General features: G+C 46.0%; 1 protein-coding gene and 2 long non-coding RNA genes across 7 annotated transcripts in view; 2 read left to right on the top strand and 1 right to left on the bottom strand.

Annotated features, from left to right (window-relative positions):
- Positions 1–11,256, top strand: part of FNIP1 (folliculin interacting protein 1) — a 64,167-nt gene extending 52,911 nt beyond the window's left edge. For all 3 annotated transcript variants that reach the window (XM_053956318.1, XM_053956320.1, XM_053956319.1), the window contains 6 exons: positions 1,650–1,819; positions 3,130–4,555; positions 4,911–5,079; positions 6,572–6,769; positions 7,101–7,216; positions 8,032–11,256. In XM_053956318.1, coding sequence (XP_053812293.1) covers positions 1,650–1,819; positions 3,130–4,555; positions 4,911–5,079; positions 6,572–6,769; positions 7,101–7,216; positions 8,032–8,110 — 2,158 coding nt within the window. In that variant the 3' untranslated portion in view covers positions 8,111–11,256. The remainder of the gene's footprint in view (positions 1–1,649; positions 1,820–3,129; positions 4,556–4,910; positions 5,080–6,571; positions 6,770–7,100; positions 7,217–8,031) is intronic.
- LOC128795515 (uncharacterized) lies at positions 1,413–26,440 on the bottom strand. Of its 3 annotated transcripts, XR_008433573.1 has the most exons (4): positions 25,944–26,056; positions 21,793–21,958; positions 21,282–21,356; positions 17,577–21,150 (listed from the first exon to the last, which is right to left on the bottom strand). It is a non-coding gene; the product is annotated as an uncharacterized LOC128795515 (long non-coding RNA). The 3 variants fall into 3 exon arrangements; XR_008433575.1 differs by lacking the exons at positions 17,577–21,150; positions 21,282–21,356; positions 25,944–26,056 and adding exons at positions 1,413–1,611; positions 26,246–26,440; XR_008433572.1 differs by lacking the exons at positions 17,577–21,150; positions 21,282–21,356 and adding an exon at positions 1,413–1,611.
- Positions 12,332–17,506, top strand: LOC128795516 (uncharacterized). The gene is made up of 2 exons (XR_008433576.1): positions 12,332–15,159; positions 17,194–17,506. It is a non-coding gene; the product is annotated as an uncharacterized LOC128795516 (long non-coding RNA).
- Positions 26,441–26,812: the final 372 nt, after the last annotated feature.

Below are 26,812 nucleotides of genomic sequence, written 5' to 3' on the forward strand. Positions count from 1 at the left end.
AATCAGCTATCATATGATAAGCAGAATTATACATTCAGGAAGAGCTGTGTGTGTAATACTGTCAGACCACAAATTGCTCTCAAACCTTGAATCATTTTAAAATGCCACTAAGGAACTGCTGTGCTCTGTAGTGCTCATTCACCTCTCTGGCTCAGGCCCCAGCTGTGAGCAGATGCTGACAACTGAGAAAGAAAGAGTTCCTGATAAACTGGGGAGAATCTGATAAATTTACTCTTTTGTCAATACATTATCCTCTTTCCCCAGGGCATATGAGTAGGGGAAGTTTTTAAAGGGTTTATCCCTATTAAAGTCCTAAAAAGAGCACAAACCTAGTTTGGGTGGGAATGGCACTAGCAGATGAGATGTTTGGTCAGGGGCACTGCTCCCTGCAGGGTGGGAAGGGGCTGCTGCTCCCATCCTCCAGCTCTGCCACCACCTTTATCCTCTCTTCTCTCCCCTGAGGGGAAGGTGACCATGGTCACTGTGACAGTGGTCACTGGTCTGCCTGCTCCTGCCCCAGGGCAATGGGAGAACCCGCAGGGAGTTGTGAGGGGTGCAGATATATATTCTTAAGATCAGTTCCTGCTTCCTGGAGGACCTTTGCTGGGATTGTCTCCTTTGATCCCTGCCATTCTGAGTCCTGCACATGTTGGTTACATTTAAAGTCATTTATTTGGGTTTGTTTTCTTTATTTTAAATATAATAAGATTTTAAGTGATGGAAACCAGAGAAAAAATAAGCTCTTTATCCTTCCCAATCTAGTTTTAAATCTCCTCTCCTCCTTTGGCTGTCACTAGTGTGGCTGCATGGAAGCTGTGGGGTTCCTGATGCTTGTAAATTATTCAAATAATACTACTTTGAGACATTTGGCTTTTTTCCTCCCCACATGTGAGCCACTGTGGCGACCAGCACTATGTGTTGGTGTGTGGAGCCTCCTGGGCCAAGCTCCTGCCAGGAAAACTGACTGGGAAAACTCCACAGAGCAAAAACCATGCTCTGTCATTGCAGTAAATCAGATAGTTCATGTTCTTCAGGAAGTTTTTTCACCTTAATTGCTTAGCTAGTGAAAACTGTTTTGCCAGCATAAGAACACGGCTTCTCTGTCTGAGCTACAGAACTTTGGGGGGGTTATTTTTGAAAAGGAGCAGCCATATGAGCTGAAATTGCACAAAAGATAGGTGAAAGAACACAGCACCCAGCTATTTTACAGGTTTGATAGCAATAGTCTTCCTTCTAATCCATAGTCACAAGTCTTACAGGTTTGGGACCTCCTTGGAGTACAGGGGCCACACAGTGCCACTGCTTTCTTAAATGAATGAAATAAATTGGTTTTGAGATGTTTTACAACATAAAACTTGCACAATAGGAAGTCTTAAAATTATTGCCAAACAGACTAAGTGAGATGCCACAAAGTTGAAATATTTCATTTTACTTTAAATGTGTGTTCTAAAAAGAGCTTTGCCAGGGTGGGAGGGAGGGTCCAGCCACCCTTTCTCTTAACAAGGAACCAAGACTTGAAGGGATGATCTCTGCTGATTTTGTCAGGCTATTTCTTTAATCTTGATCCATATAGACTAGAGCTGCTGTTAGTTTAACATCTTGAGTGTATATCTGGAAAAAGAAAAAACATGTTGAACTTTTGCTTTCAGGTTTTTACCAGCTTTGCTGACTGCAGTGCTGACTAACCACCTGGCCTGGGTCCCCACTGTCATGCCCAATGGCCAGCCACCAATAAGAATCTTCCTAGAGAAGCATTCTTCCCAGAGTGTGGACATGCTGGCCAAAACTCATCCCTACAACCCGCTGTGGGCTCAGCTCGGTACGTGGCAAATACCTCTAAACCCCCAGCAGCTTTACATAAATGGGAGTGCATGAGGTGGGGTTTATGATGCTGCTTACTCCCCTCACAGGTTGTTTATTTTTAATACAAAATGAGACAAAAGTGTGTTTCAAGCTTAGAGGTGGTCACTGTGATTTTTTATGCTCTTAAGTTTTTAAGGCATTATCCATTAAAATATGTTAGGCAAAAAGTAAAGCTCTCTTTAGTCCTTTATGTTGGGTCCCTTAAGGTCCCCTGCTCTGGTGCTGGTGGAGAATTCCAGGCCTCCTCTGGTCCTCCTCCGCCTATAAGGAAAATCTGCTTTTATGTTTTGGGATGCCACTATCACTAAACCTCATTCTGGAATGAGAAAACCAAGAAATCTCATCTTTTGATCAGAAGTGAACATACTTTTAATACAACAGAGTGAAGCAGAACAGGAAGTCAAAGCTTGGCAACCCCCAGGGAAGGTCTCAGAGCCCAGTCAGTGGTGCAGCTGGCCATACTGTCTGATAATTGCACAGTAGAGAAGAGCAGGGGAGGTCAAATTGTCCTGCTCTGCACACACAGTCAATCAGAGGATTTGATTAGGAAAGGGAAGGAAGGTTTTGTGATGTTGTCCTATTATTGTACAGGTAGGAGCAGCCAGGGTATTGGCAAGAAAACTTGATTTCAGGTCTCATGTGGCTTGAGGGACCCACTGTGGTTAGGGTGGCCTTCAAGAGGACTCCTTGTCCCCTCAGCCCTGCAGTCATGCAGTGCCCTAATACCTCCAGAACACACAGGCACTTGCCCAGGTGACTCGAGTACAGCCAGAACACCCCATCCAACCCATAGCAGGACTCAAGGAGGGGAAGAGGAGAAGGTTGGCTTCAGCCACGCACCTGCCATGGTCACTTTTTGTCCTCGTTCCTGGCATAGGTTTATTTCTTTTACAGCTTTCTCTTATGGGTAAAAGTCCAGCCCACTTTCCAGACTCTCCAGGGTAATTTGGCACAGGTGCCTCCTCTCTCCCATGGCTGTATAAGGATCCCAGGAGAAGAGCCTCCAAAGCCAGAGTGAGGTGGTGTGAATGCTCCCTGATGTGTGAGATCAGATGTCCCCTTGACCAGTGGCTCACCTTACAGATCACACCAACAGCATCTTTGGGATTCTCTTACTGAAAACACAGCATAGCTGTTGTAACTCTACTGCTTTAGTATTTCTCTCTTGTAGACCTGGTCTTTGAAAAGCGGCCCAACAGCTGGCTGTTAGAGGAATAAATTACTGCAAAGATGCCAAGTAATTGTGTGTTTAATTTCCTGTCCTAGGTGACCTTTATGGGGCCATTGGATCACCTGTGAGATTAGCGAAAACAGTCGTGGTTGGCAAAAGACATGACCTGGTCCAGAGGCTGCTTTATTTCCTCACTTACTTCATCAGATGCTCTGAACTTCAAGAGACACACCTTCTGGAAAATGGGGAAGATGAGGCCATCGTCATGCCTGGCACTGTTATCACTACCACGCTGGAAAAAGGAGAAGTGGAAGAGTCTGAGTATGTGCTTGTCACAATGCACAAGAACAGGGGCAACTTGCTACCCACTGAGTCTGAAGAGATGAGAGCTCCCAACTGCAGCTGTAAATATTGCAAATGTCCCATTTCCCTCGCACAGAACATAGAAGGTGTTGCACAGCAAGAGAGAGAAGACATGCAAAGCACTCCTAAGGTAGAGCTGGAATCTTCTTCAGATGAGAACAGAACCATCGTTCCTGAGGATGGCCAGGAAGATGCCGTGGATGTGACACAACCAAGGCCCTGCCTGGACGCCAAACTAGAGACTGTGGTGTGCACAGGGTCAGCTTCGCCCGAGAAATGTGTGGGGACAGAATCTTGTTTGGAGCCAACAGCCAGCACGTGGAGGAGTGAGGATGCACTGGAGCCGGGCAGCCAGGCGGGAGGTGGGACAAGGACACCCGGCATTGCTGTGGAGAAGAAGCCACCTGATAAGCTCTTCATGGACACGTTTCCATGCAGCGCTGCCGAGGCTCAGACAAAGGTGACTTTCCTCATCGGAGATTCCATGTCACCTGATTCAGACATTGAACTGAGGAGTCAGGCAGTAGTGGAACAAATTGCCAGGCATCACAGCCCGCCAGCAGCGGAGGCAGGAGTGTCTGCTGATCAGAACTGTGAAGCTAAACAAACTGTTGAGGACCAAAATAGAGACTGTGGGACAGCTGAACCCTTTCCTCAAGTTGCTAGTGAGCATCAGAGCTGGAACTCAAACCCATACAGTGCTGAGAGCATGAGTCTGTTTGATGAATATTTCACTGATGACAGTTCAGTTGAAACCCAGACTACTGATGATATTCCAGGGCAAGCAGCTGCAAACCTTCTTGCTCACAACAGTAGTTTAGAATTTTCTAAAAAGCTGTGTACAAAGGCTTGCAAACCACCTAGTGAATTTTGTAAATTTATGGACTCTGTTCGACAAGAGACCTACAAAAACTGCTTTAATGAGCAGGACCAAAGAGAGAAAATCTCTATTCGCGTCCCCCATGGGGACAGGGAAAACATAGAGAAAAAGGTGGCCCCGGGAATTGATTGGGACATTCCAAGAAATGAGAGTTCAGACAGTGCCCTGGGTGACAGCGAGAGTGAGGATACAGGCCATGATCTAACTAGACTGGGCAGTAACTATTATGGAGGAGAGCAAGAAGACTGGGCAGAGGAATATGAGATTCCCTTCCCTGGGTAAGTACTGTTCAGCACTAACAGAGCCTAAAAAAGATGGAGCCTCTTCTCATGTCACATATTTGGAGGGCTGTAGCCTAACTTGGCATCAGGGGTTGGAAAAGTCTCTTGAGCTTGCTGGTTGTTGAGGAATATTGAGAGATCAGTTGTCTGGAAAAAAATACTAATGGTGTATTGTGATCTTGGCTTGTATTCTCTGTTCCATTATAAGCTGACTGCAAAAGCTGACTGTAACCTTTTTTAAAAAGTGCTTGACTTCAAGTTAGAAGAGATATGAAAAAAGTAGAAATGCAACCTGTGTAAGCTGAATTTGCTGTTTACTGTTGTACATCTCTTTGATATGCCTTTCTTGCAGGTCAAAATTAGTTGAAGTCAACTCTGTCCAGCCCAGTATTGCCAATTTTGGAAGATCCTTACTAGGAGGCTACTGTTCCTCTTACGTCCCTGACTTTGTTTTGCAAGGAATAGGAAGTGATGAAAAGCTGAGGCACTGTTTGGTGTCAGATTTGTCTCATGCTGTGCAGGTAATTAAGCTATATTTGGTAAATGTATTTCTCACAGTAGGGAAAGATAAATGTTTGTGAAGGTACAAACCTGCTGGAAGTGGAAATATTTCCTGTCACAGCTCCTGTCAGATTTCTCCAGTCCCAGGTCACCAATTTTTCTCCGCTCTCAATTAATATATCTGAAAAACGTGGATATTTCACTGCAATTTGGAGCATGAAAGATCAGACTCCCACTGAAGCCAGCTGGGAGGCTTGTGCCCTGGGAAGATGGATCTCAGTGCTGAGCTGTATCATTGTCTCCTGTAGGCTTGGCAGCTGATGGTTGTGTCCCCACAGAATGGAAGGATGTTAAACAAGCCCATATGCTGAGGTTGTGCCTCTCTTCCTGGGCACAGAGTCCTTCTGCAGTGGTGCAGAAGCTCTCATTGCTCCCTCCTTTGTCCCTGCAACGTCTGACCAATGTGCTGCTGCTTGTGCAGCAGAATGTGTTCTCCATCACGAATGCTCAGTGTTTTGGAGACATTGGTCCTTCTTTAGGATGGTAATCCATGTGTCCAACAGCACTGTCCTCATTGGAAAAGGAGAAACCAGTGTAAAGATAATGGTCTGAAGGGAACTTGTTCTTCTGACATGTTGGAGATCATCTCTCCTCCACAGCAGTTTTTTTCCCTAGATGAATTGGGGCATGACTAGGAAGTGTGGTATTTCCTCCCCCTTTTACCAGAAAATAAGTAGAAAGCAGGCTGTCACTGAAAGTGTGACATCTGCTCCATCTAGTTTATTCCCCAGAGAATAAGGAAAAACAGACTGGTGAACAGCCACTTTCCTGAGACCTTCCAAAATGTCCCCTTTTCTCTACTTCTCACTTCAGCAATGTGCATTAGACCTGCAGCCCTTCTCTGCATGCCCTTGCTGACTCCCTGGAAGCAGATAATTGCTAACAGTTCAGCCCAGAAAATTTATTAGGGGAGGACAGTGGGTTTCCAAATACTCCCTTTTTTGAACCCTTTTTCGTGGCTTTGGAGAGGTGGAACACCAGCAGGGGGGAATGGCAAGGCACAGACTTGGTTCCTAACTCCCTCTGCTGGCCTCCCAGTGACAGCTGGGAATAATCTGACCTCGTTAACACAGCCACACTAAACAGCAAGTTGGATTTTTGGTGCTTTCAGTTTTAGGAGTTTAAAATATACTTTAGATATGTCAGAACTCTTTATATCAAATACCAAAAAGATGTAACTGTCAGCTAGTGACATGCTTTAAAGCCTGTAAGAAAATATAAAATAGCCACTATCCTTCTAAGACTGTGCCTTGCTCACAAAACCCCGCTGGTTTCATGGATGGAATGCAATGTGGGCAGATGTATTTTAGGTGAAGCAGTGTCTGGGATGCTACCCTGCTATCCAGCAGTGCTGTCCCAATACCCAGGATGGATATTTCTGTGAAAAGTTTTGTGAAAAGACTGCTGTCGTTTGTCATTCTTGGGGATCTGCTCTTCATTTTTTGTTCCTAGCACCCTGTTCTGGACGAGCCCATTGCAGAAGCTGTCTGCATTATTGCAGACACGGACAAATGGACGGTGCAAGTGGCCAGTAGCCAGAGGCGAATGATTGAGAATAAACTAGGAAAAGAAGTGTTAGTCTCCAGTCTCGTCTCCAACCTGCTTCATTCCACTCTTCAGCTTTACAAGCATAATTTATCTCCAAACTTTGTAAGTCTAAATGGAAATCACGAGGGCAATGGTTTTCAAGCACCCTTTAGCTTCACGGTTAGAGATACATAGGGCTCTGCCTGGTGTTTGTATTCATAGCCAGTGCAACTTCTGGTGTAGCTGTTTGTGATGCCTATTGAAATGCCACTGTAATCAAAACAGCTGCCTCATTAATTTTGATTTAACATGTAATCAAAGGCTTCTGCTCAAAAATAAAAGTCTTGCCAGAGAATATCTCACCTAGACACGGCCACAGAACAGGGGTGTGGGATGTGTGCTTTCTGGTTTGGTTCGGTCTTCTCCCTGACACAACTCCCTTTGCTTTTTTTAGTGTGTGATGCACCTGGAGGATCGGCTGCAGGAGCTCTACTTCAAAAGCAAGATGCTGTCCGAGTATCTCAAGGGCCAGATGAGAGTCCATGTCAAGGAGCTGGGCGTGGTGCTGGGGTATGGTCACAAACTTCTCCCAGCAGTGCTGCCCTGGGTGTCCTGGTGCCACACCCTCTGCCTGGGCTTGTTCCTAAGCACGGCGAAATGGATTCCTAAATGGGACTGGAACTCCTAAGTTACCCATGGCTTCAGGCTTCTCCTTAGGCATTGCTCAATCACAAGGATCCCCCAGCCTTTCGGTCTTCCCTGCAGGCAGGAAGATGGGCTCAGCACTCTGGAGCTTATCAAACTCCCTTCTTAGTTGTTCATTCGTCACTGAACAGCATGGGGCACCTGATTCCTCCAGGTTGACTTTCCCTGCATGGCAGGAAACACTCTCTGTGTCATGTAAGGCACATAATACCTCTCTGTGGGTGTGAGACATGGGCAGAGGAGCTATTTAAGGGGTGTTTATAGGAAGGCTCTGAGTATGTTTTCCTGCAGAGGAGTGCAGCATGAGCAGGAAGGCACACAGAGCATGTGTGGTGCTGGATGTGGCAGCTTTAGCTGGTCCTCTGCTCCTGTACTGTGTCCCCCAGCTATTATTCCCTTTACTCTGAAGTTAGGCAGGAATTTTCCTTCCCCCATGTGCTTCCTCACCAGTTTGTTTGCCCTGTTAAAAACCCAGCAGACAGGTGGGAGCTCAGGCAGTGCTGACACTGTGGGAGCAGGCACATCTGGAGGGCTGGGAGGAGCAATCTGGCAGCTGCAGCGTGTAGCCTATGGCCCAAGTGCAAGTGCTGGGGCTCAAGCAGGCGGTGTGGGTTCTGACACGTGTTCAGCCCAGTGACATTTCAGGCTGGATTAAACATGACTCTTCTGCTTCCTTTCAGGATTGAATCCAGCGACCTCCCCTTGCTGGCAGCTGTAGCGAGCACTCACTCTCCGTACGTTGCCCAGATCCTGCTTTAAAATGCCAGAGGCCACAGACTTTGACTTTTTCCTCTCTGGAAACAAAGTGGAAGACAACTTGTTCTGGCTCCTTTCTCTTTGCAGCAAGTAAAACAAACTGCTTGTTGAGCTTGCAGCACCTCCATATATGACTGCATGGTGTGCAAACAGTTGGAGACTTCTCCTCTCCCACTTAGCGATTTAAAAAAAAGGATAAAGAAAGGAGAAAGGAAAACTGAGTAAGCCCAAGATTTCCGCCACAGAAAAGTGGAGATTTTAGCAAAGCTGAAGAGATGCATTTTTTTAGCAGTTTCTGCCACAATGGCTGACTCTGACTTATACTGGGGAATGGAGGAAGAACTGCTCTAAGAAATACGTGATGCCATCACCCCTTACAAACTGAACAAGAGAGCAGCTGCCTTCAGCCAGGCTGCAGCTGATGAGGATCACGTTGGGATCTGTAGTTCTCAAGCTGCAATGATTTGTAAACAACTTCTACTTTTTCACGTCATAGTCCAATTCTGAATACTTCCCAGAGGAAGAACGGGGCAGAGGCCTGTTTTTTTTTTGTAAGAAGCTTATTAATGACAGTCAGCTGCAGAATTTATTTATGATCTTTCTCCTGGGAAGAGGGAATAGTGGGGGACAGAGGGCGACAGGGAAAACGGAGGAAGAGGCCAGCAGACAAACTAGCAATGGAGATTCTGGGCTGGATGCTGTAACCAGTATTAAATGTTTATAATGTTTAAATGTTGCTTTATACTAGATGATGCTTTTCTTCGTCAACATAATCAAAATGTTAAAAACAAAAATAATCTCAAGAGAACGTTGGCTGAAATTTCCCTGTGGGTTCCCCAGAATGACATGACAATTACCTCTAACTTTTTTATGATCTGTAAAATCTTGGACCACCATATTCTTTTTACAGCAGTCAGTCAGCTATTGAAATAATGAGCTAGAAATAATTGTACCAAAGCATTGGGGACAAAACGAGTAGACTATTTCCCTTAATTGCTCAGGTAACTAATTGATACATTTTTTAAATACATTCTACAAAAAAAGTGAACATTGATTACACCATAGTGTAGTAATATCCAAATTATTTTTTGACAAATACACCCTTGCTGCAGATGACTCTAATCCCTTTTCTACTCACTTGTATAACTACCAGCAGGAAATGTTGTTTATTTTATTCTCAGCATTTCTCTTTTACTCAGCCATCACTGGTTTGTCATTGTATATACAACAGCTGTACTAGTAGCTGATGGACCCAACCTGGTGTAAGTAATGTAAATAGGCAGTGGGAGGTGGATTATGTTTTTGAAGGCTCTACTACCTCAGTTTAACTGGACACTTCATTCTAGGCTTTGCTTTGCATATTTGTCCTAGCAGCCAAATAATGTTGCTGATTTTTAGTTTCTGTTTTCATCTGTTAGGTTTAGTATATTGAAATTCATGGATTATCCACACAAGTAGGAGACACGTATTCACTTGGTCGCTAAACTATAAAATTTCTATAAATACGTCATTCTGTAATCATCTTTTCAATAGCACAGCACGCCTGCTATTGTTGTTTGCAGAGTTACTTTAAGTACAAATCTCTTTTAACCATTTGATAAACTTGAAAACAATAGGAGATATCCCTGCCTCACTTCTGTCAGTGACAGAACTTTCGTCCCTTCCTTCTCTGGGGCCAGGATTCACCTGGAGTAGTTTTTCAGTACTACTTAAAATCTGTCACCTAAAACTCTGTTCCAGGGAGATCTACGTGGCAAACCCACCCCTCCCTTCCATGTAGGACTGAGTCTTCATCAGGAAGTGACCCCAACATTAATACAGGCAGTGTCATTGGAAACTCTTTTGTATATAAAATCTAATGCTGACTGCTGCAGGGGAAAACCTCGTGTTTAATATGTGATCCAAGGATTTGTTTCTCCCATTTTTCAAATGTCCTTTTTCTTATATTACATCTGGCTTTTGGAATGAGAACAAAACAGGGGCCCAGTTGTGTAAACACATTTCTAATGAAATATAGGATTGTACTCAGAGCATGGGTGTTTAACTCTTTGCTAGGATATGTGGCATAGGCAGTAGCTGGGACACCGTGTTGTGCATAGACTGGCAGCAGTGACCTGGCAGTGTCTGTGCTACTGGGGCTGGCAGAGGAGGGTTCCTGCCTGTGCCTTGGGAGGTTCCGTGGGTGATTTCATCCACAGCATGTGCCCAGAGAGCTGGGCAGCTGCACCCTCACCCTGGCATCCCCCAGGACTGTGCTCATAATGATCCTTACAGGAGAATACTGGTCCTCATTTGAGCCTTTATTGCACGAATTGTTGGGGTCACTTTGAAATGGGTTTGACTCTCCAGAAAGGCCCTTGCACGGCTTGCAGTGAGTATTGCAGTGAGAGGAGAAGGAGGTGGCTGTTGAGTGGCACCTTCTCTGCTGCCCTCTGCCCAACACCAGCCAGTAATGGCATTAATGATGTGCTCAGTCAGTCCCTGATGGAGCAGCCACGGGTGCAGCTTCCTCTTCATCCTCCCACAGTGCCAGTCCCTCCTGGCATGGCAGCACCCTCTCCACCTCTCGGCAGTATTGTGGGCAGAACACAACCAAAACCCTTGTGTGATGGGAAGTTTTCCTGTGAGTTAACTTTTTGGGTACGTGAACAATGTGGTACGTATGTCTGTTCGTTAAATACGAAAAGGGATTTTTACAGGATATAGAATTGACTTTTTAAAATATATCACTGTTCTTTTATGTGAATAGAAAACTAATGTTTGATTTGTTTTTTCCACTACTCCCAATCTCCATTATTAACATGTCTTAATTTTCTGGCTGAAACCTAATTATACTAGGCACACAAATTAGCAAATTTGATTTTGTTGCAATTGGCAAACACTGGGCTGCTAAGAACAAAAAACTGTTTAAAAGAACAGATTTTACACCTTGCATATGGTTTCCCTATTAGTTCTTAGAGATGTTTTATGACAATTTTTTGCTTTCTCTAAATTATTTAGATGGTGGTACTTGTAAAATGCTGGGTAAAATGTACATACTTGTTATCTCTTCTGTTTTTGTATATATTTCCCAAGATGTGCACTTGTATTATAATAACCATTCCCAATTTTAGGGGAAATTTGTGCAATAAATACAGTATGTCAGTTTAGTTCTGTACCTTTTGTGTCCCTTTTTTGACATGTGCTATGAGTCTGTGGGTTAGTGAACCATCTTGCATTTGACCTGTCTCCTCTCAGTTCCCCTTTTTGGGACATTGATTCTGGCACTTGGCAGTGCTGCAGCCATTTGAATTTGGGATCTCATAAGGAATTAATTGTTTCAAACAGGAATTTATAATTGAACTTGCTGTCCCTTCAGCTGTGAATGTTGTTGGCCCCCAGAAGGTAATATTGAGATGGGAGGGAGGCCCTGATCCTCTGTACTGATGCTTGACTTTGTGTGAGGTGAACAAACATAAGCAGAAAGCCATTGTCTTCCACTGGTTCATACATTCATTCCTGAAGTGACCTGCAAGGAAATTTGTCACACAGGTGTTTGCTGTTGTGTTTGCCACTGTATTTGTGCCCATCTGCCTGAGTACAATCCCTTCTCTGTCTCTCTGGGCTACTGCACAGGAATGAACGATATTGAGGAATCTTCGTAAAGTTTTATTAAATCTAAGCTCAAATTGTGATAGCAGTGCTGCCAAGAAAAGTGAAGTAATAATCATACAACAGGAAAAACAATTAGGAAGATGTAGCAGAGTGTACAAATGAGGCTTTAAAGCATCTAGGTTAAATAAGGTCCTGTGTTCCCAAAGAATGGAAAAAGGACAACCAGAAGACAGAAACCTTTGCCCGAAGCAGCTGCATCTTCTATTTTGAAAATCTTCTATTTTCTTCTTCAGAAATGCTACGTAGTTTCCTGCCCTGGTACGAATTTGCCCGGGTGCCCTTGCCACATGCGAAGTGCAGGATGAGCTGAGGGACGAGCTGAGGTTCGTGTCCCCGAGCCCTGACTTGCAGTGACCAGCTGCAGGGCAGGGAACACTGTGGGTCTCACATTCAGCACAGCCAGACAGCACAGGAGCCTTCTAGGATTTCCACTTGCACCTGCCAATCCTGTAAAAGGATGCCCGTGATGGGAGTGTTTGGAAGAATGGAATTTGTCCTCTCTCAGAGGAGTGAAGGCCACAACAACTGACTCTTGGGTGCTTAAACTGGTCCTGTAACAGCACCGTGGGGTTTCCCTGCATGCAGGATGAATTGCTCTGGCTCTGCCTTCTCTGTTGGCATCCCAAGTAACACTGTATGAATGGCACAGTGCTCCGTGTGGGTGAGTCAACAAAAGCAACACAGGATCCCTTGCCCTTTATAACACAGAGGGTTATTGCTGGCCTGGTGTACTCTTCCATGATGGATTCACAAGGCAGAGCCTGCAGCCCCACAGCAGCACTGAAGGTGTCGAGCAGGCAGCTCCAGCAGAGTCTGCAGCAGGAGATGCTCGGCTTTAGCTGGGAGTTCTGCCATGGAACGCTGAGATGGGCACTGTGCACTGTCAGACCTCCTGCAGGGCTTCTTGGGCTGAGTGCACCTGACAGAGGGCAGAGAATTTTGTGTTACCAGAGTAGATGGTCATGAGGTGTCCTCCTGACGGGGATGGCAAGAGTAACTGGAGTCATGTGTCTGTGTGGGTGTTTGGCAGCGATGATGTGAGCAGTAAATTCAGCAGTGTAATCACTGCAGCATCCAGAAAATGCTGATGTTAATGCCCAGAATTGATTTCCTTTTTAACTTTCCAGCTAGACTGGGGGGACATAGCACTTGCTAGCCAATATTTTTAATGTATTGTTACTCCTTTTCTGTAATTCCCTAATTTTCCTGAAACAAAAGCGAAAGCTAATTCACTTAGCTGAGGCAAAGACAGGAAGGAAGCCACAGGCACCAGAGTACCATGGCGTCTCTCATCTCCCACATTATTCCCAGGGGTCTGCAGAAGAGGATATGATTATTTTCTGTGTGGCTTAGAGCAGAGTAACCACAGGGCAATTTCTGGATCCAGGTGTGGGAAACAGCTTGATGTGTTTGTTGCACAAAAGCACAGAGCTCTTAACAGCTCTTTGCTGAGCTCCTGTTGCTTTCTTCTCTCTCAAACGTTTATTGTTAAAAAGCAGTGGCCTTGTAGTTGGAGGTAAAAGTAAGCAGAGAGCCTGGAGATACACAAGACTTGTGAGTCTCTGTGCTGCAAGGAACATCTCTGTTTATGTGCTGCAGCATGCACATTCTGTTCCAGCCATCCCCTCATTTATTTTGTGGTACAGGAGCAGTTACAGGCTTTGCACACCACCCCTGCAGCCTTCTTGTCTTCCCTCTGTACAAGATCATCTTTGCTGTTGCTACAGGCAGATCTAAATACACCAGTGCTTCAGGTTTTAGAAAGCGTTGCTGATGCTGGCTGCAGATGCTTCTTTACTGGAAGCAGCACTTTTCTGTTTTGACTGCCAAAGAACCACAAGTTCAAATCCTATATGATCTGTCCAGGCTTTTGGAGCAGAACCTGATTCCCCAGCAGCAGCAGCAGCTTTGCTTTGAGTCTTTTGGCAGAGGAGCTGGAAGGTAAATCATCTGTGCCCAGTGTGCCTGGTAGCTCTCCCAAAGGGGTGGTTAATTTTCCTGTACAGACATTACAGGTCAGGCAGCTCAACAGCAAGGAACAGGAGTGAGAGCTCCTGCCCCAACTGGCATGGAAAGTGCCAGCGTGGAGCATCCCACGGGGCTGTGGGTCCCCACAGGAACCTGGTGGAAGAGCTGGAGTGAGGGGTTATGTGCAAGAGAGCTGCTGTGATTCTCCTTCCACCGACGGACTGCAGCTGGGCAGCGTTTTCTGCCTCAGCAATACCTGCTGGCCTGCAAGGCTGGGCAGTTGTGTGGCCTCTGGAAATGAACAGCTTCATGTGAGCCATCACCTACACGTCACCCACTCGGGTCTTGCTCAGGCTCTCTGGCAGCTTGTCTCCTCCTAGAAGCACAGTAGCAGGAAGCAGCATGTTGCTCCCATGAATTTGTTTATTTTCATTACCAAAAATATTTATACAGCGGCAGAATTTGATTTCTAAACCTCTGTGTGTTCCAGCTGTTTGTTCCCAGCTAGAGCTTAAGACATCTGCTCCGAGGGTGGGGATCAGTGCCTGAGCTCCTGAGAACCAGCTGCAGCAGGGCCCAGAGAGCTCTTAACGCCTGTGGCTGGTGGTTACGGTACAAGGAGGTGCAGGAGTAAAGGCAGGTGACAGCAGGTAGCTGGTCCGGCGGTTTGGGATGCCAGTGATAAGGAAAGGCTGCCTAAAGCACTCAGGAGTGGCGTGGTTGGTGGTGAGGCAGCCGGCAGCTCCTCCTGCGTCCGGCATGACCTCAGCGGGCACGGCGGTGACACGTGCCCTTCCCTTCGCCTCAGCGCGCGTCAGCTGAACGCCAGCGCCTGGGCGCTGCCTCTGCCCGCTCCTGTTGCTCAAAGCCGCGGTGGGTTGAGCAATGCCCGCGCTGGCCGTAGCTGTGGGCAGGGCAGTTCGTGCCCCGGCTCCCATCGGCACCCAGGGAGTGCCGCGATGCGCTGCGGGCGGAACAACCGGCCCAGGTGGTTCGCGGGGCGAGCCCGGCCGCGGGGCTGCTTCCTGCTGGGACTGACTCGGGCCGAGGACTCGCTTTGTTTCAAGGCCAGGTTTCCCCGGAGCTCCCTCTCGGAGCCCTGCAGTACAGCCAGGCAGCTGTCTGGGTGCTCAGACACCAGCGAGGGCGAGCGACCGTGACTGCGGGGCAGAGCTGTGCCGCCGGGCCGCACGGAGGAGCCATTCCGGCCCAGCCAGCAGTCCTTATTGCAACATCCCAAAGGAAGTATTTGGGCCGCAGGCGCGTCCCAGATTTCCAAAGCAGCACAGGCGATAAGCAGATGCCTTTTTCTTATGACACAGCTGCTCTGCCTATGTCCCAGCTTTGACCAGGCCCCCGGCTGCGAGAGGAGCGCCCAGTCCGAGTGCTGGTGGGGACTTCTGCTGGGATTCACCTCTCACTGCACCTTCGTGCGTTCAGTTTGGTGTTGTTTTCCTTAAGGACCTGCAACCCAGCCCCGTTGATAACAGTTTTTCTCTAGATAAAGGTTCTTAGAAATGAAATTATAGACCAAGAAAAAACTTAAGGAAGAACGAGCCAGGGGCGGCAGGATGGAAGTGTCCTGCTTTGGCGCATCTTTTTCACTTTAAAAAACCAGAACCTTGTATGAACGGGAGGGAGCCCCTTCCTCTGGCGCAAGCCACAGGCAGCACGGGGCCAGGGGAGCCCTGCGGTGCCGCAGTGCCAGAGGTCAGGGCCATCCCTGGGCCGCTGCCTTTTAGCCCATAAGACATTGTTTAATTGCTGGTGTTTTTTTGTTTGAAGCTTTCATCTATCCTGTGCTTTCTAAAATGCTGACAGAGTGAAACACTCTCTGACCACCGTACTTTTGCCTGCTCCCGTTGTTCAGTTTTGAGCACTAACCAGATTGTCTGTTTAATCTGGAACTTGCTTTTCCTTCTTTGTTAACTCCTTAAGATGAGCTTTGATTCCACTGGTTGGACAGGCCCTACTTTTTTCTTATGGAAAAGCACTAAGGAGGAATGGGGGGGTTGTGCAGATTACATGTGGGTGGCTCTGCTGTGCTGGAGCAATTGCAACCAATGCTGCTGTCGTCATTATTTCCTGCATGAGCAGGATGGGCTGAAGTTGCAGCTCTGGGACATGTGAATGTGTCACTGGTGGCAATGCTGCGGCCAGGTGGGAGAGCTGAAGGTGGAATTTGTCCTAGGTTCTTAATGGAAAACAAACATTTTCCTTAAAGTGGCATTGAAAATAAAGGCAGTGTTTCTTACGGAAGTGCATGTAGCTGGACTGAGGAAGAAGTGTGAGAACATTTTCTTGAGAAACGAGCATTTTACTTCCCAAAGGCTCATTAATTTAGTTTTCTTGGCTAATCAAATTAATTTCTAGAATATTTTCACTAATGTCACCAAAAGAAAAGTGGTTTATAAACAGCCTGGAGCCAGCAGAGAGTGCAGTGGTGAAGGCGCCTGCAAGCAAAGCCCAAATCTGTGCAGGGGTGACCCCATCAGGTCCCTTGGGGTCACCCAGTGCTGACACACTGGCGGGATGGCCACTGGCGGGATGTCTCCTTAGCAAACACCCTCATTTGGGGCCTTTGGGGTTGCAATGGCAACCCTGTGCTACAAAGGTGTCTATAAACGGTGACTTTAGGGCAGAGGGTAACAGTGGGATTATGTGCTTGAGTTTCCTGACAGGGATGCTTTTCACTTTGGAGAACTTCAATGTGTTGGAAAGACTGTGTTCAGCATTTCTTCTATAGTTATTTCTATAATTACTTCAAAATTACAGCCATGAACAATTATAGTTTTGAATAGCTTATTGAGTGCACTGAATCCTAAGAAATTAACTACCACATTTTCAAGGAGTAGATATATTAATAGCAGCTGTAACTAGAAATCTTTTCTAATTTTGATCACTACCAAAAGACATGAAAAAATAAGGGCTCCCATTTTCTTGTATTAACAATAAGGCTCATAAAATTTGTGGGAGATATTCTGGGCAAACAAAAAAATTACAGCTGTGTTCCTTGTGCTGCAATAATTAATGATCATGCACTTTATTCTCCAAAGCTGTTTTTCTTGTACAGTTTAACTAAAGGTCTTGATCTCTGTCATTTCACATGACATTGTTCTGAGGCTGGTTAGGCTGTAAAAGCCATCAGCCTGAAGGAGAATTTATTTTTCAAAATACAGCTTAACTCTCCAAACTATTTCTTTAATTATAGGTTAGTGAAAAGCAGGCCCTTCCCATGAAACAGAGTTTTTTAAGAACTGTAGACTTGATCTGATTTAGTATTAAAATCAAGGGCTCTGTCTTGGGCTGGTAAGAATCCCCATTGCTCCTAGCAACTGCAGCTCTTCACAGCTGTGAATTCAGACAAACAATTTTCAGGAGAAAAATAATCCTTAACCTAAATACAACTTTTCAGATATTTTGAGGCTGACCTTTGCTTCCTTGTCTGTTTTTTTTTTCCCCAGGTTGGCTGGCTGGGAAGATGCTGACCCTGCTGGATCGCAAGCTTCTACAGCAGCTCATCCTTCCAGTGCAGGAATCACAGGCTCTGCTGGAGCCCATGCAGGGTTTGTCCAGTGCAAGTCATTAGTCTCAGAAATATGGGGTGAATTCCCACTTCTTCAGGATGCGAACAACAGAGGCAGGTTTGGAGGAAATGTCTTCCATCAGAAGTGTCTGTCCTCTGCCTTCATCACTTACAGTCAAAGCATGAAAGTTCATTAGGCTCATTGGCTATTTCCTGTTCAGGCTGTCAACTAAAGAAGCAGCAGAGCAGCATTGCTGGAGCATGTGGTGGTCTCATTATCTCAGTGAGGAAAACACTCTGCAACAGAACCCTCACCCCCTCTGTGCTCATGGTGTTTAAACTAAATGGTTTTAAATGAAAAGAGGGTCAGTTTGGGTTAGATATAAGGAAGAAGTTTTCTGCAGTGAGGGTGGTGAGGCCCTGGCACAAGATGCCCAGAAAAGTGGTGCCTGCCCCATCCCTGGAAGTGTTCAAGGTGAGGTTGGATGGGGCTTTGAGCAACCTGGTCTAGTGAAAGGTATCCCTGCCCATGGCAGGGGGCTGGAAGAAGATGACCTCTAAAGGTTCCTTCTAACCCAAACCATTCCGTTACATTGTTATTGTATGAGTTACTGACAGCTTCATCTGCTGCACCACCATCACTGCACCTTCAGGTCTGGGGTGTCCCTGACACCTGTCTCCACTCACAGTCTTGCCAGATCCCAGGACATGGCTTTACTGATGATTCCCACCCTGGGCCCAAGGTGCTGCAGAGCTCTGCTCTCAGTTTCTTACTGCAATACTTGTCTTGCCAATTTTGATTGCAGATTCTTTACCATGTGTGTGCACATCCTTCTTTAGACCACAACTGGAAAAAGCTCTGGGGTGGTTCCTGCCCAGGGTCTCCTTAACTGCAAACCCACAAACTGTTTCCATTTCTCTTGGTACCTTCTTCAAAAGTGCAGCACTTTTGTAATACCCTCCCAGTGTGAGACCCAATGATGGTTCACAAAGTAGCAAATACTACAGTAATATTTTATATAAAGAAAACACTTCTACTGCAAAGGCAATTTTGCCTTGGATAAAGGTAGCAATGAAATCCAACTGTTCCAATGCAATGGACTGCCATGGAAAATGTCTGCCACTGGCAAAAGCTCTGGAATAAAAGTAAGTCACTTTTTTATCAAAAAAGGTAGTGAGATATCTGCTGGTAAAATCCATGGCTTTTAATGTGCTGGTATGGCACTGAGAGTATCCCTGACGCACAGAGGGGAGGTAAGGGCACTTAGAGGGCAGCTCCACTCAGCTTTCTAGAAAAAGTCAAAGGTTCCTGGTTCCACTTGTGGAGTCACTTCATATGCAACAATTATATTACCTTAACAAGATTGTTTTTGGTGTCAGGGTTTTTCTGGAAGTCAGTGTGCTTCCTATTGGCCAAGCAGGCCACTGCAGGAATTTCATTGTGTTTCCCTTTTTAATGGAAATTGCAAATACATTTCCAGACACAGCTCTGGAAATACCCCAACAGCAGCCTCTATCACCTCTTCAGTGTTTAGGACTGAGCAGTGCCTGTGTCTCAGCTTTCACCTACATGGAGTGAAATACCTAAAAATCTTAAGAAATTGCGTCTGCCTTAATGTCATCACTGCTATCCTATCTAATAAATATTTTCCTAAAAAAACCTCAGTCCTCTCTCTCTGAGGAAGAAGACTATTTCCATGGAGGTAAGCAGTGATAGGTAAGTGGTATTTGTGTACTTGGTGACATCTGTTTTATTGGGCGGAGCACTCAGCTGTGCACTCGATAACTTGCATCACCCTCTGATTCATACAATCATCTGACCTTCATTTAACTGCTGCTCTGCTTTTATTTCCTTTTCTCCTTACGAGTTACAGTAAAAGAAATTCTTCCTGTGCTCCATACACAATGCTTCCTTTCATTCAAGGTTTGGTTGTGCTTTTAGCATTTAAAAAAACCAGCCAGTACAACCATCTCATGAAAAAGCACGGGATCAAGTATCACGTCCCTCTCCCTTAACATTTACCCTCCCTGCAGATTCACGCACTCCAGGAGTTGCTGTACTTTGGACACAGCCTTCCCTCCTGGGTGAAATCCCAGCTGGGAGATGCTGCAGCCCCTCAGGGTGGGATTAGGGGGTTTGCTGTGAGGGTTCCTCTCTGTTTGGTGTATGGACAAGTAAGCAGGTCTTCCAGGAGGAGTCTAACTCTCCTGGCTCTGTCTGATGCTGTACCTTCAGCACCTGCTTTGCCCTGGTGAGGCTGTTCCTCTGGGTACACGCTTGTGTCCCTCCCTTGCAGCTGAGGAAGGACAGTGATCTCTCTGGAGCAACTTTCTGAAGCATGAAGGTAAAAGAAAGTCTGAGCAGGAGCATCTCAGCTATCTGATACAGGAGAGCTTCTGGGTGGTTGGAAGAGGCCATCACAGGCTTGGGATGCTGTTAGGAATCAATATCCCTTGACACAGAATTACTGTAAAGTTACCAAGGGCAGGGTCTCTAGAAGGAAGGGAGGAAAACCACATTGAGTGGAAGAAGAGTCATCTGCAGATCTTTCTAAAGTTAAAAATAGTTAGGATTTTGTCTGCAGAAGACAGTTTGTCCTGTTATGCTGCTGTCATCATGTGAGCAGGTTGTATGCTTCTGCATTTGAAGACTAAAACTGAATGCTGAAAACAGGAACTTTCTGGAAATTCCGCATGCCTGAGATGTAATGGTTTCAGTGAGTTTCCTGATATCATCTCATCCATATGGTTGTGCTTGGATGGGGAACTAAACATGTCATTAGCACTTTAGGGTCACTAAAATTCGAAGAAGAGATCATAAGGAATCATAAGGATGCATGACGTCCTGTGAAGACAGATGATAAAAGCAACCACTCCTGACAGCGAGTGCTTCAAGGCGAGGGAACCCAGTTTAAGAGCATGGAGGAACTGAGCTCTTGCTAACTCATGTCAGCAGGAGTTGTTTATCCCTTCTTCATCAAAAAACTCAGATTGACAGCATCGAAATGAGACTAAAACCAGAGGATGATACAGGGAATTCTGGTCTTCATAACTTTGCAATGGCTTCACCAGGCATTCCTGGCTCCCAGGCCTGGACTGATTCTACTAAACTGTGCAACATTTCTTTGTAATCAAATTATAGTTTATACACAGGCACAAACACACAAACACAGAGACCTGTATCTTCCTACAAACACACCAAATGTCTGCAAACAATGGAAAGCTGATCTGATGCTGGCTGAATCGTCACTGTGGTCTAAGCTACAGTAGCAAAGCTCGTGGTTGCAAAGAATCTTAACATCAGCAGGAACAGAACGGTAAGAAATGCAGGTCTTTCCCAGCCTTGGTCTCGATTCAAATGCTGTATTATTTCTCGTAGGATTTCACAAATAAGTAGAGTGTATTTGATTGCATAAAACAGTGAAATTGCCTGTCAGGCGTTTATTCAGAGTTTCTTAATCTAGATGATTTCCAGTTAAGAGAAAGTCTAGACCGTTGGCCTGTTCTTTGGCAGAAGAGAAGTTTTTTATTATTTTTTTCACATGCTCGGAGAATTACTCAATTTACTTAAAAAAGGGGAAGGACTGAGATCCTATTTACTCTAATTTTTATAATATTTAAACTAGCTGCTCTCTGTAGGCATGCCCCATGCTTTTACCAGCTCAACATTGTCAGTCAAAGTGTTGTCCAGTAACAAATGCCACAGATACACAGAATGGTCACATTGAGTTATGCAAGTGTTTGGCTTTTTGCCTCTGAAAATAGCTACTCTGTAGAAAAATACAAATCCCATTGCATGTTCTCTCTGGGTTATAACAGGTCACAGACAAAATCCTCACTGTTTGTGAAATCTTCTTTCTTTCTTCAGCTTTTAGTTGTACAACTTTTTACATCTCTGAAAAATTAATGGGAATAAGAAAACTGGTACCAAATTACTGTTGGAGAGTTTCCCATGCCAAGATTGCTCTTTCTTTTTGTTACTTAAGTCTTCATCTTAATCTGTGTCCAGCTCATTCTTTTACCCACCTTCCACTTTCTAATGGTTTTTGGCATGATGTTTCTGACGACAAATGAAGAAAATCTTTCAGTTGAAGCTGTAACCTGATTTTAGCAACAAAGAACATGCAAATGAAGCAGTCACCAGACTCCAGATTGCCTACTGTCAGGGTAGGTTCTCCCCCGCCACCCCCATCTTTATTTTTTTCAGGCTTGAGCAAGGATATCTGTATACTGTTTATGGATACCTCCAATATCTAGACAGGTCCATATGCTCTTTTGGGTTTTGTCAACAAAGTGCTGGGACTGGAATCACATATCTGTAGGTTGTGTGTAGTAAAAATAAAGTGGCAGAAGACACACAAAAAAATTGATACAAGAGCCTGTTTCAGACAGAGTTGTTCAATTGTGGAGGGTGTAACAAGCCACCAGCTTGTGGCTTGGAGCAAAGCAGCTGGGGTCTAAATGTTATTTTGAATGTTTTTTTTTTCAGTTCTTATTCTGTCAGACATTGTTGATAATGTTGTACACTACACCATACCTGAGGCAGTTTGGATGCTCCAGTGATTTGGCAGGAGTCCTTTTTTTCCTCATCCCACTCACTCACATTCATCAGGACTTGATAACTCCATCAGGGTTGTGGCAGGCCCTGGATGGACCCTTTCAAGTCACTCAGCAGTGGCAAGCGAGAGGAATGTCCTCCACACCTCGTTTCCCATATGGACAGGGAAGGGAAATGAGAAAGATGAGAACATATATGTCAGTGTCACAGCCAGCCAGTGTTCTTTCAACACAAACAGCTTTCACTGTCCTCACTGGCAACCTTCAGAGGGTGCATCAATGCCTGTCTTTGTGCTCACAGAAACCTTAGTAAATGAATAGCAAATAACCCAATTCACTTTTCCTTTTCAGATTGTCCTGACTTGGGAACCAAGACTCCATAAGCACTGGCCAAGGATTATGTGACACAAAGGTCAGGGTGACATATTCCCAACACACTGTGCATCCTCAAGCACAAAATATTTGTTACTTCAGAATTTCCACCTGTCCTCCATGAAGGCTTCCCTGTAGACACCCCACAAATTGCCCTCAGCTAAGAGATGTGTCCTTTAACTGGGACTAAGACTTAGGAAATGATTACTGCCTCCAGCTGAGCTATGGCTCAGGCTGCTCTTGGGAGCAGCTGGGGCATGTCATTCCCTCTCTTTGCATGTTAATATAATCTTAAAATCTTTCAGTCTTAAGGCTCACAGTCTCAATGCCCAGTCTATTCACATCAGCACTCAGCATGTTAGAGACTGTCACAGATGTGTGAGAGTGAACATGAAAAGAAAGGAAAATTGCCACTGAAGGTAAAACGTAAGTAGAGAAAGTGGTCCATCCCCACATTTAAAAGGTGTCAGGCTCCCCATTTGTTTCTGTATTGTTGATAAAGGCTGAAAAATAAATGTTTGACTGTCACAAGGAGATCTGCAATTGCTTATGTGTACATGGCTTCTACTCTTCAGGAAATATCTATATGTGGAATGAAAGCCCTTCAGGAAAAATCTATACTAGATTTTTTTTTTTAGAAGGAAAGCCATGTTAGTCTTGAGTTAAAGAGATTAAAGATGGGGGTTTAGTTTTTAAAAACTAAATATTAAACTAATATTATAATAACACAGTAGAAAGATAATGATCTCACAGTTCTGTTTCTTCTTTTCTACTTTTACCATTATCCTTTGAACTGAAGCTCTGGAAATATGCACAGTGGGGAAAAGTAGCTCCAGTATTCGGACCATTTAATTCTTGCTCTTGATTTTTCAAAAATAATTTGGTATTTCACTTTTAATTTTAGAAATGGAAATTTTGAGCTACAAAATGCTGTCATAGCCAAGAGATCAGCCTTCTTACGTAGCTACCTGAGTAGTGTTGTGCCATTAGCAAAAATGTAACTTTCCTGCAAAAGGTGAGCTCTTACAAAATTCCTGATGATCCCTTTGCCTCCGCAGTTTTTCAGGAAGTTCATCATCAGAATAAGTATATAAGGTACCTCTGTCTGAAGAGGTTCTGCCCATTGGGCATCCCAGAATATTTTTTTTCCTTTAGTCAGGCAGAGAATTAATTTGTGTATCCTCCTTGTGGTATGTTAACCACTTAGGTAGTAGTTGTTGCCAAAGATGTACACGAATGTCCAAAGGGATTTTTTTTTCCGAAGCTAAGAAATGAAAACCAATAGCCTAACTGCCTAACAGGAGAATGAGAGGAAGGAAATTGCCAGGCTGTAATAGAACTCACAGGACACTAAATGCATAGAATACATAAAAATAAACGTTTTAAATATTTCAGTGCATGATGATTATGAATCTTTCCCCATGGGAGAGGTGAGGAAGTTGAGTTTTACCCTGAGGAATCTGGGATGTGCACATGGTGGTAAAAAGCGTTCCATTAAAAGGCATCTTTGGGAGTGTCAGCAAAGCAGAACAATTGAGGGAACATAGTGGGAGGAGATGTACTCCTTAACTCAGCTGGTCTTCCCAAATTCACAGATGCTTGAAGCAGAAATATCTAATCTCCTGGGACTGCAACTCATCCATATTAATAGCAAAGCACCTCTGATCCTTACATGATACAGATACTGTTAGTTTTCAATTTAAAAACTTTGCAGTAAGTGATGATGCTTTACTTGTGCAGGGATACAATCCAGATAAAGGGGAAGCAAATTTTCCCCTCTACATGGACAACAGGCATCCTGCTTGGCCACTTCCCTTAATCCCAGCCCTGAAATTACTCACTTGTGAAAGCCTTTTAATTGTGTTTAACCATGTAAGCTTTACCACGTGGAGACATTGGCTGTAACACCAATAAGCAGTGAGGATCATGACACTCGTTTCCATTGTTCTCCAGATATCTGGGAAAATAAAACCTATGGCTGAAATAGCCCCTGAAATAATTGCAGCTATTAGAGCCATTACCTACCCAAATTCAGGTACTTTTGGAGTGAGGAAAGTCTTGTTTCATGGGTCAGGTGAGCCAAGCAATTAAATTGGAATAGCAGCTTTGGTTCCCATGGAATGCTTGTGTCTCCCTCACTGCTCAGTGCCTGGCTGTAGGCTGGTGTTCAGGATTGGAATTTGTGTGCCAAAGAAAAAGGAATTTTTAGGCTACTAACTTTATTCCCAGGTTGAGTGTTCACTTCTGTGTTATGTTCGTTGTAGAATGCTGAACAGCTGGAATAGGTGGTAAAAGGAGTTCCCTTCTAAAAACCAAGAATAGGGCTTATTTCAGATCCATGAGAACTGTGACTGCGTAGATCTCATCAAAATCTGGGGTTTTCTTGCTAGTTGTTAGTTAATTTTTTCTCCAGCCACCTGCACCTGGAGAGTATTGACTAATTTTTACACAATCTTTAAAAATAAACTGAGCTGGTAAAGCTCTTGATTTGCTATTACATCTCTGATTAAAAAAAAAAAAAAAAAGGAAAAAATAAGAGAAAAAAAGAATCTCCTAACAGAGAAGGATTCATGCTTCAGTTCTTTTCTTCTCCGTAGTTACTCAGGAGGACTTTTTCTCTCTAACTTTTCCATTTGGTTCCTGGCAGGGAATCTCTGCAGATTCCCACACCACTGGAAACAATATTTTATGTACTAAAGTTGAAAGAGGATAACATGTTCTGCCAAATAACTTGTACAAACTTCTGACCTTTGGAAAAATAATAGACCTGATATTTTGAAATCTTACATTTACAACAGAAGTTCAAAGAGAAGGAAAAAAGAATGAAAATGAGTTTTGATAGGTATTATGGGACTGAAACCTGTGTCTTTCCTGTCAGAGCATCCCATATTCTCTCTGTTATGCATGCAGTGTAATGACTGTGATGTTAAGAGTAGCATTATTTTAGATCCTGGCTGTCCATACCATGGTTGTTGTGCCTGCAGTGATACCAGGCACAGCATCAGAACAGTCTATACTGGAGGAAACGTCGTATTTCCTCAAAAAAATTTTTTTTGAAGAAAACAGTAGAAATATTATAAAAAAACGTGGAAGGGACAATCAAGTCCTTGAGCATAACAAAGGTAATTGTGCCATAAAGGGCAAGTGGTAAAGAGAACGGGAAAGGGTAGCTGGAGAAAGGGCAGGAACAAAAACACTCTTGGTTATTAGGAAGGAAAGAGGAAAAAAGCAAAAGGACAAACACAAGTTGCAAAGCTTTGATCTCATAAATTACAGAATCGGACTTGTAGCAGGAAGGAAAATCTAGCGATGTGTGTTTGGTATGTGGCTGCTTCCTGTTGTCCCCGAGCGGCCGTCAGGACCAGCAGTGCGGGGCTTGGAAGAAGTTTGTAAAACCCCACGGGACCCCCGAGCTGTGGTAGCGCTTTCCTTCCTAATTTCCTTACTAATTCCTTATTTATGTTTAATGCCGAGCTCTCTCCGGCGACTCGGGCCGGGGCAGCGGGACCATACCCGAGAGGCCTCAGTGGGCACCGCGAGCATGGGGCCACTCCTCCGGAGGCCACCAAAGGCAAAGGCTTGGAAAAGCTCGGGAATCACGGGGGAGAATCAACGTTCTCTGAACTGCAGTGGGAGGGAAAGGGGGAACGCACGCAAACTCGGGGGGAGCGGTGCCATGACCAGGCCTGCTGTTACGCCGGCTCACGGACACTGTGATCCCAAGCGATGCAGAAAAGGCTTTCTCTGGGATGTAATTACCGAGGAACACGCCTCCTGTCGGGTGCGCAGGCAGCACAAACGCAACTTTCCCGGGAGGCTCGCGGCCTCCTGAGGGCCCGGCACGGCCACGGCCGGCCCCGCACCGCGCACGCGCCCGGCCCCTCCCAACCCTCGCGAGCCTTCGCCCCGCGCCGCCCGCCGGCCCCGCCCCCTGCTCTCGCCGCGGCGCCTGGAGGCGGAGCTCTCCACAGCCCCGCCCACTCCCCCTCCGCCCCGCCCCGCCCCTCGCTCTTCTTGCTGATTCTCTGGGTTAAAGCGCCCGCTCTCGCGCTTTTCTGTACCGGGGGATGCGCGGTGGCTGACCGGGGCGGGGGGTCCGGGCTGGGGCGGCGACTCCCGGCGTGTTCAGGGGAGACGCGGGCTCGTAGCCGGCCGTGGGGTTTCTCTGCGGACCCTCTGGCGCCGCGCCGCGGAACGACTCGCCCGTCCGCATCGCTTTGTGCGGGCGCGGAGGGCGGAGCCGCGGGGGCCGAGCGCGCGGGGAGTCCCGCTCGGGCCGGTAACTTCGCGCACGGAGCGCTCGCGCCGCGATGGGGAGCGGCGCCGGCCGCCCCGGGAACGCGCCGGGAGCCGCCGCCGCCCGCCCCGAGCGCCGCCGCCGCCGCTGAGCCCGAGGCGCCCCGAGCGCCGCCCGCCTGGTGAGCAGCCAGCCCGGCGGCGGGCACCGCGCCCGGCCCCGCTCCCGCCCCGGCCTCCCCCGGTCCGCTCCCCGCCCGGGCCCCGGCGCGGGGAACGTTTCGGGGCGCGTCCCCCGCGGGCCCGGAGCGCGGCGGAGCCCGGGCAGGAGCCCCGGCGGGCCGCGCCGGTGTGAGCGCGGCGCGCCCCGCGGCAGCGCCCCGCCAGCCGCT

The sequence above is a fragment of the Vidua chalybeata genome, chromosome 15 (assembly GCF_026979565.1).
Source record: "Vidua chalybeata isolate OUT-0048 chromosome 15, bVidCha1 merged haplotype, whole genome shotgun sequence".
Taxonomy (NCBI): Eukaryota; Metazoa; Chordata; class Aves; order Passeriformes; family Viduidae; genus Vidua; species Vidua chalybeata.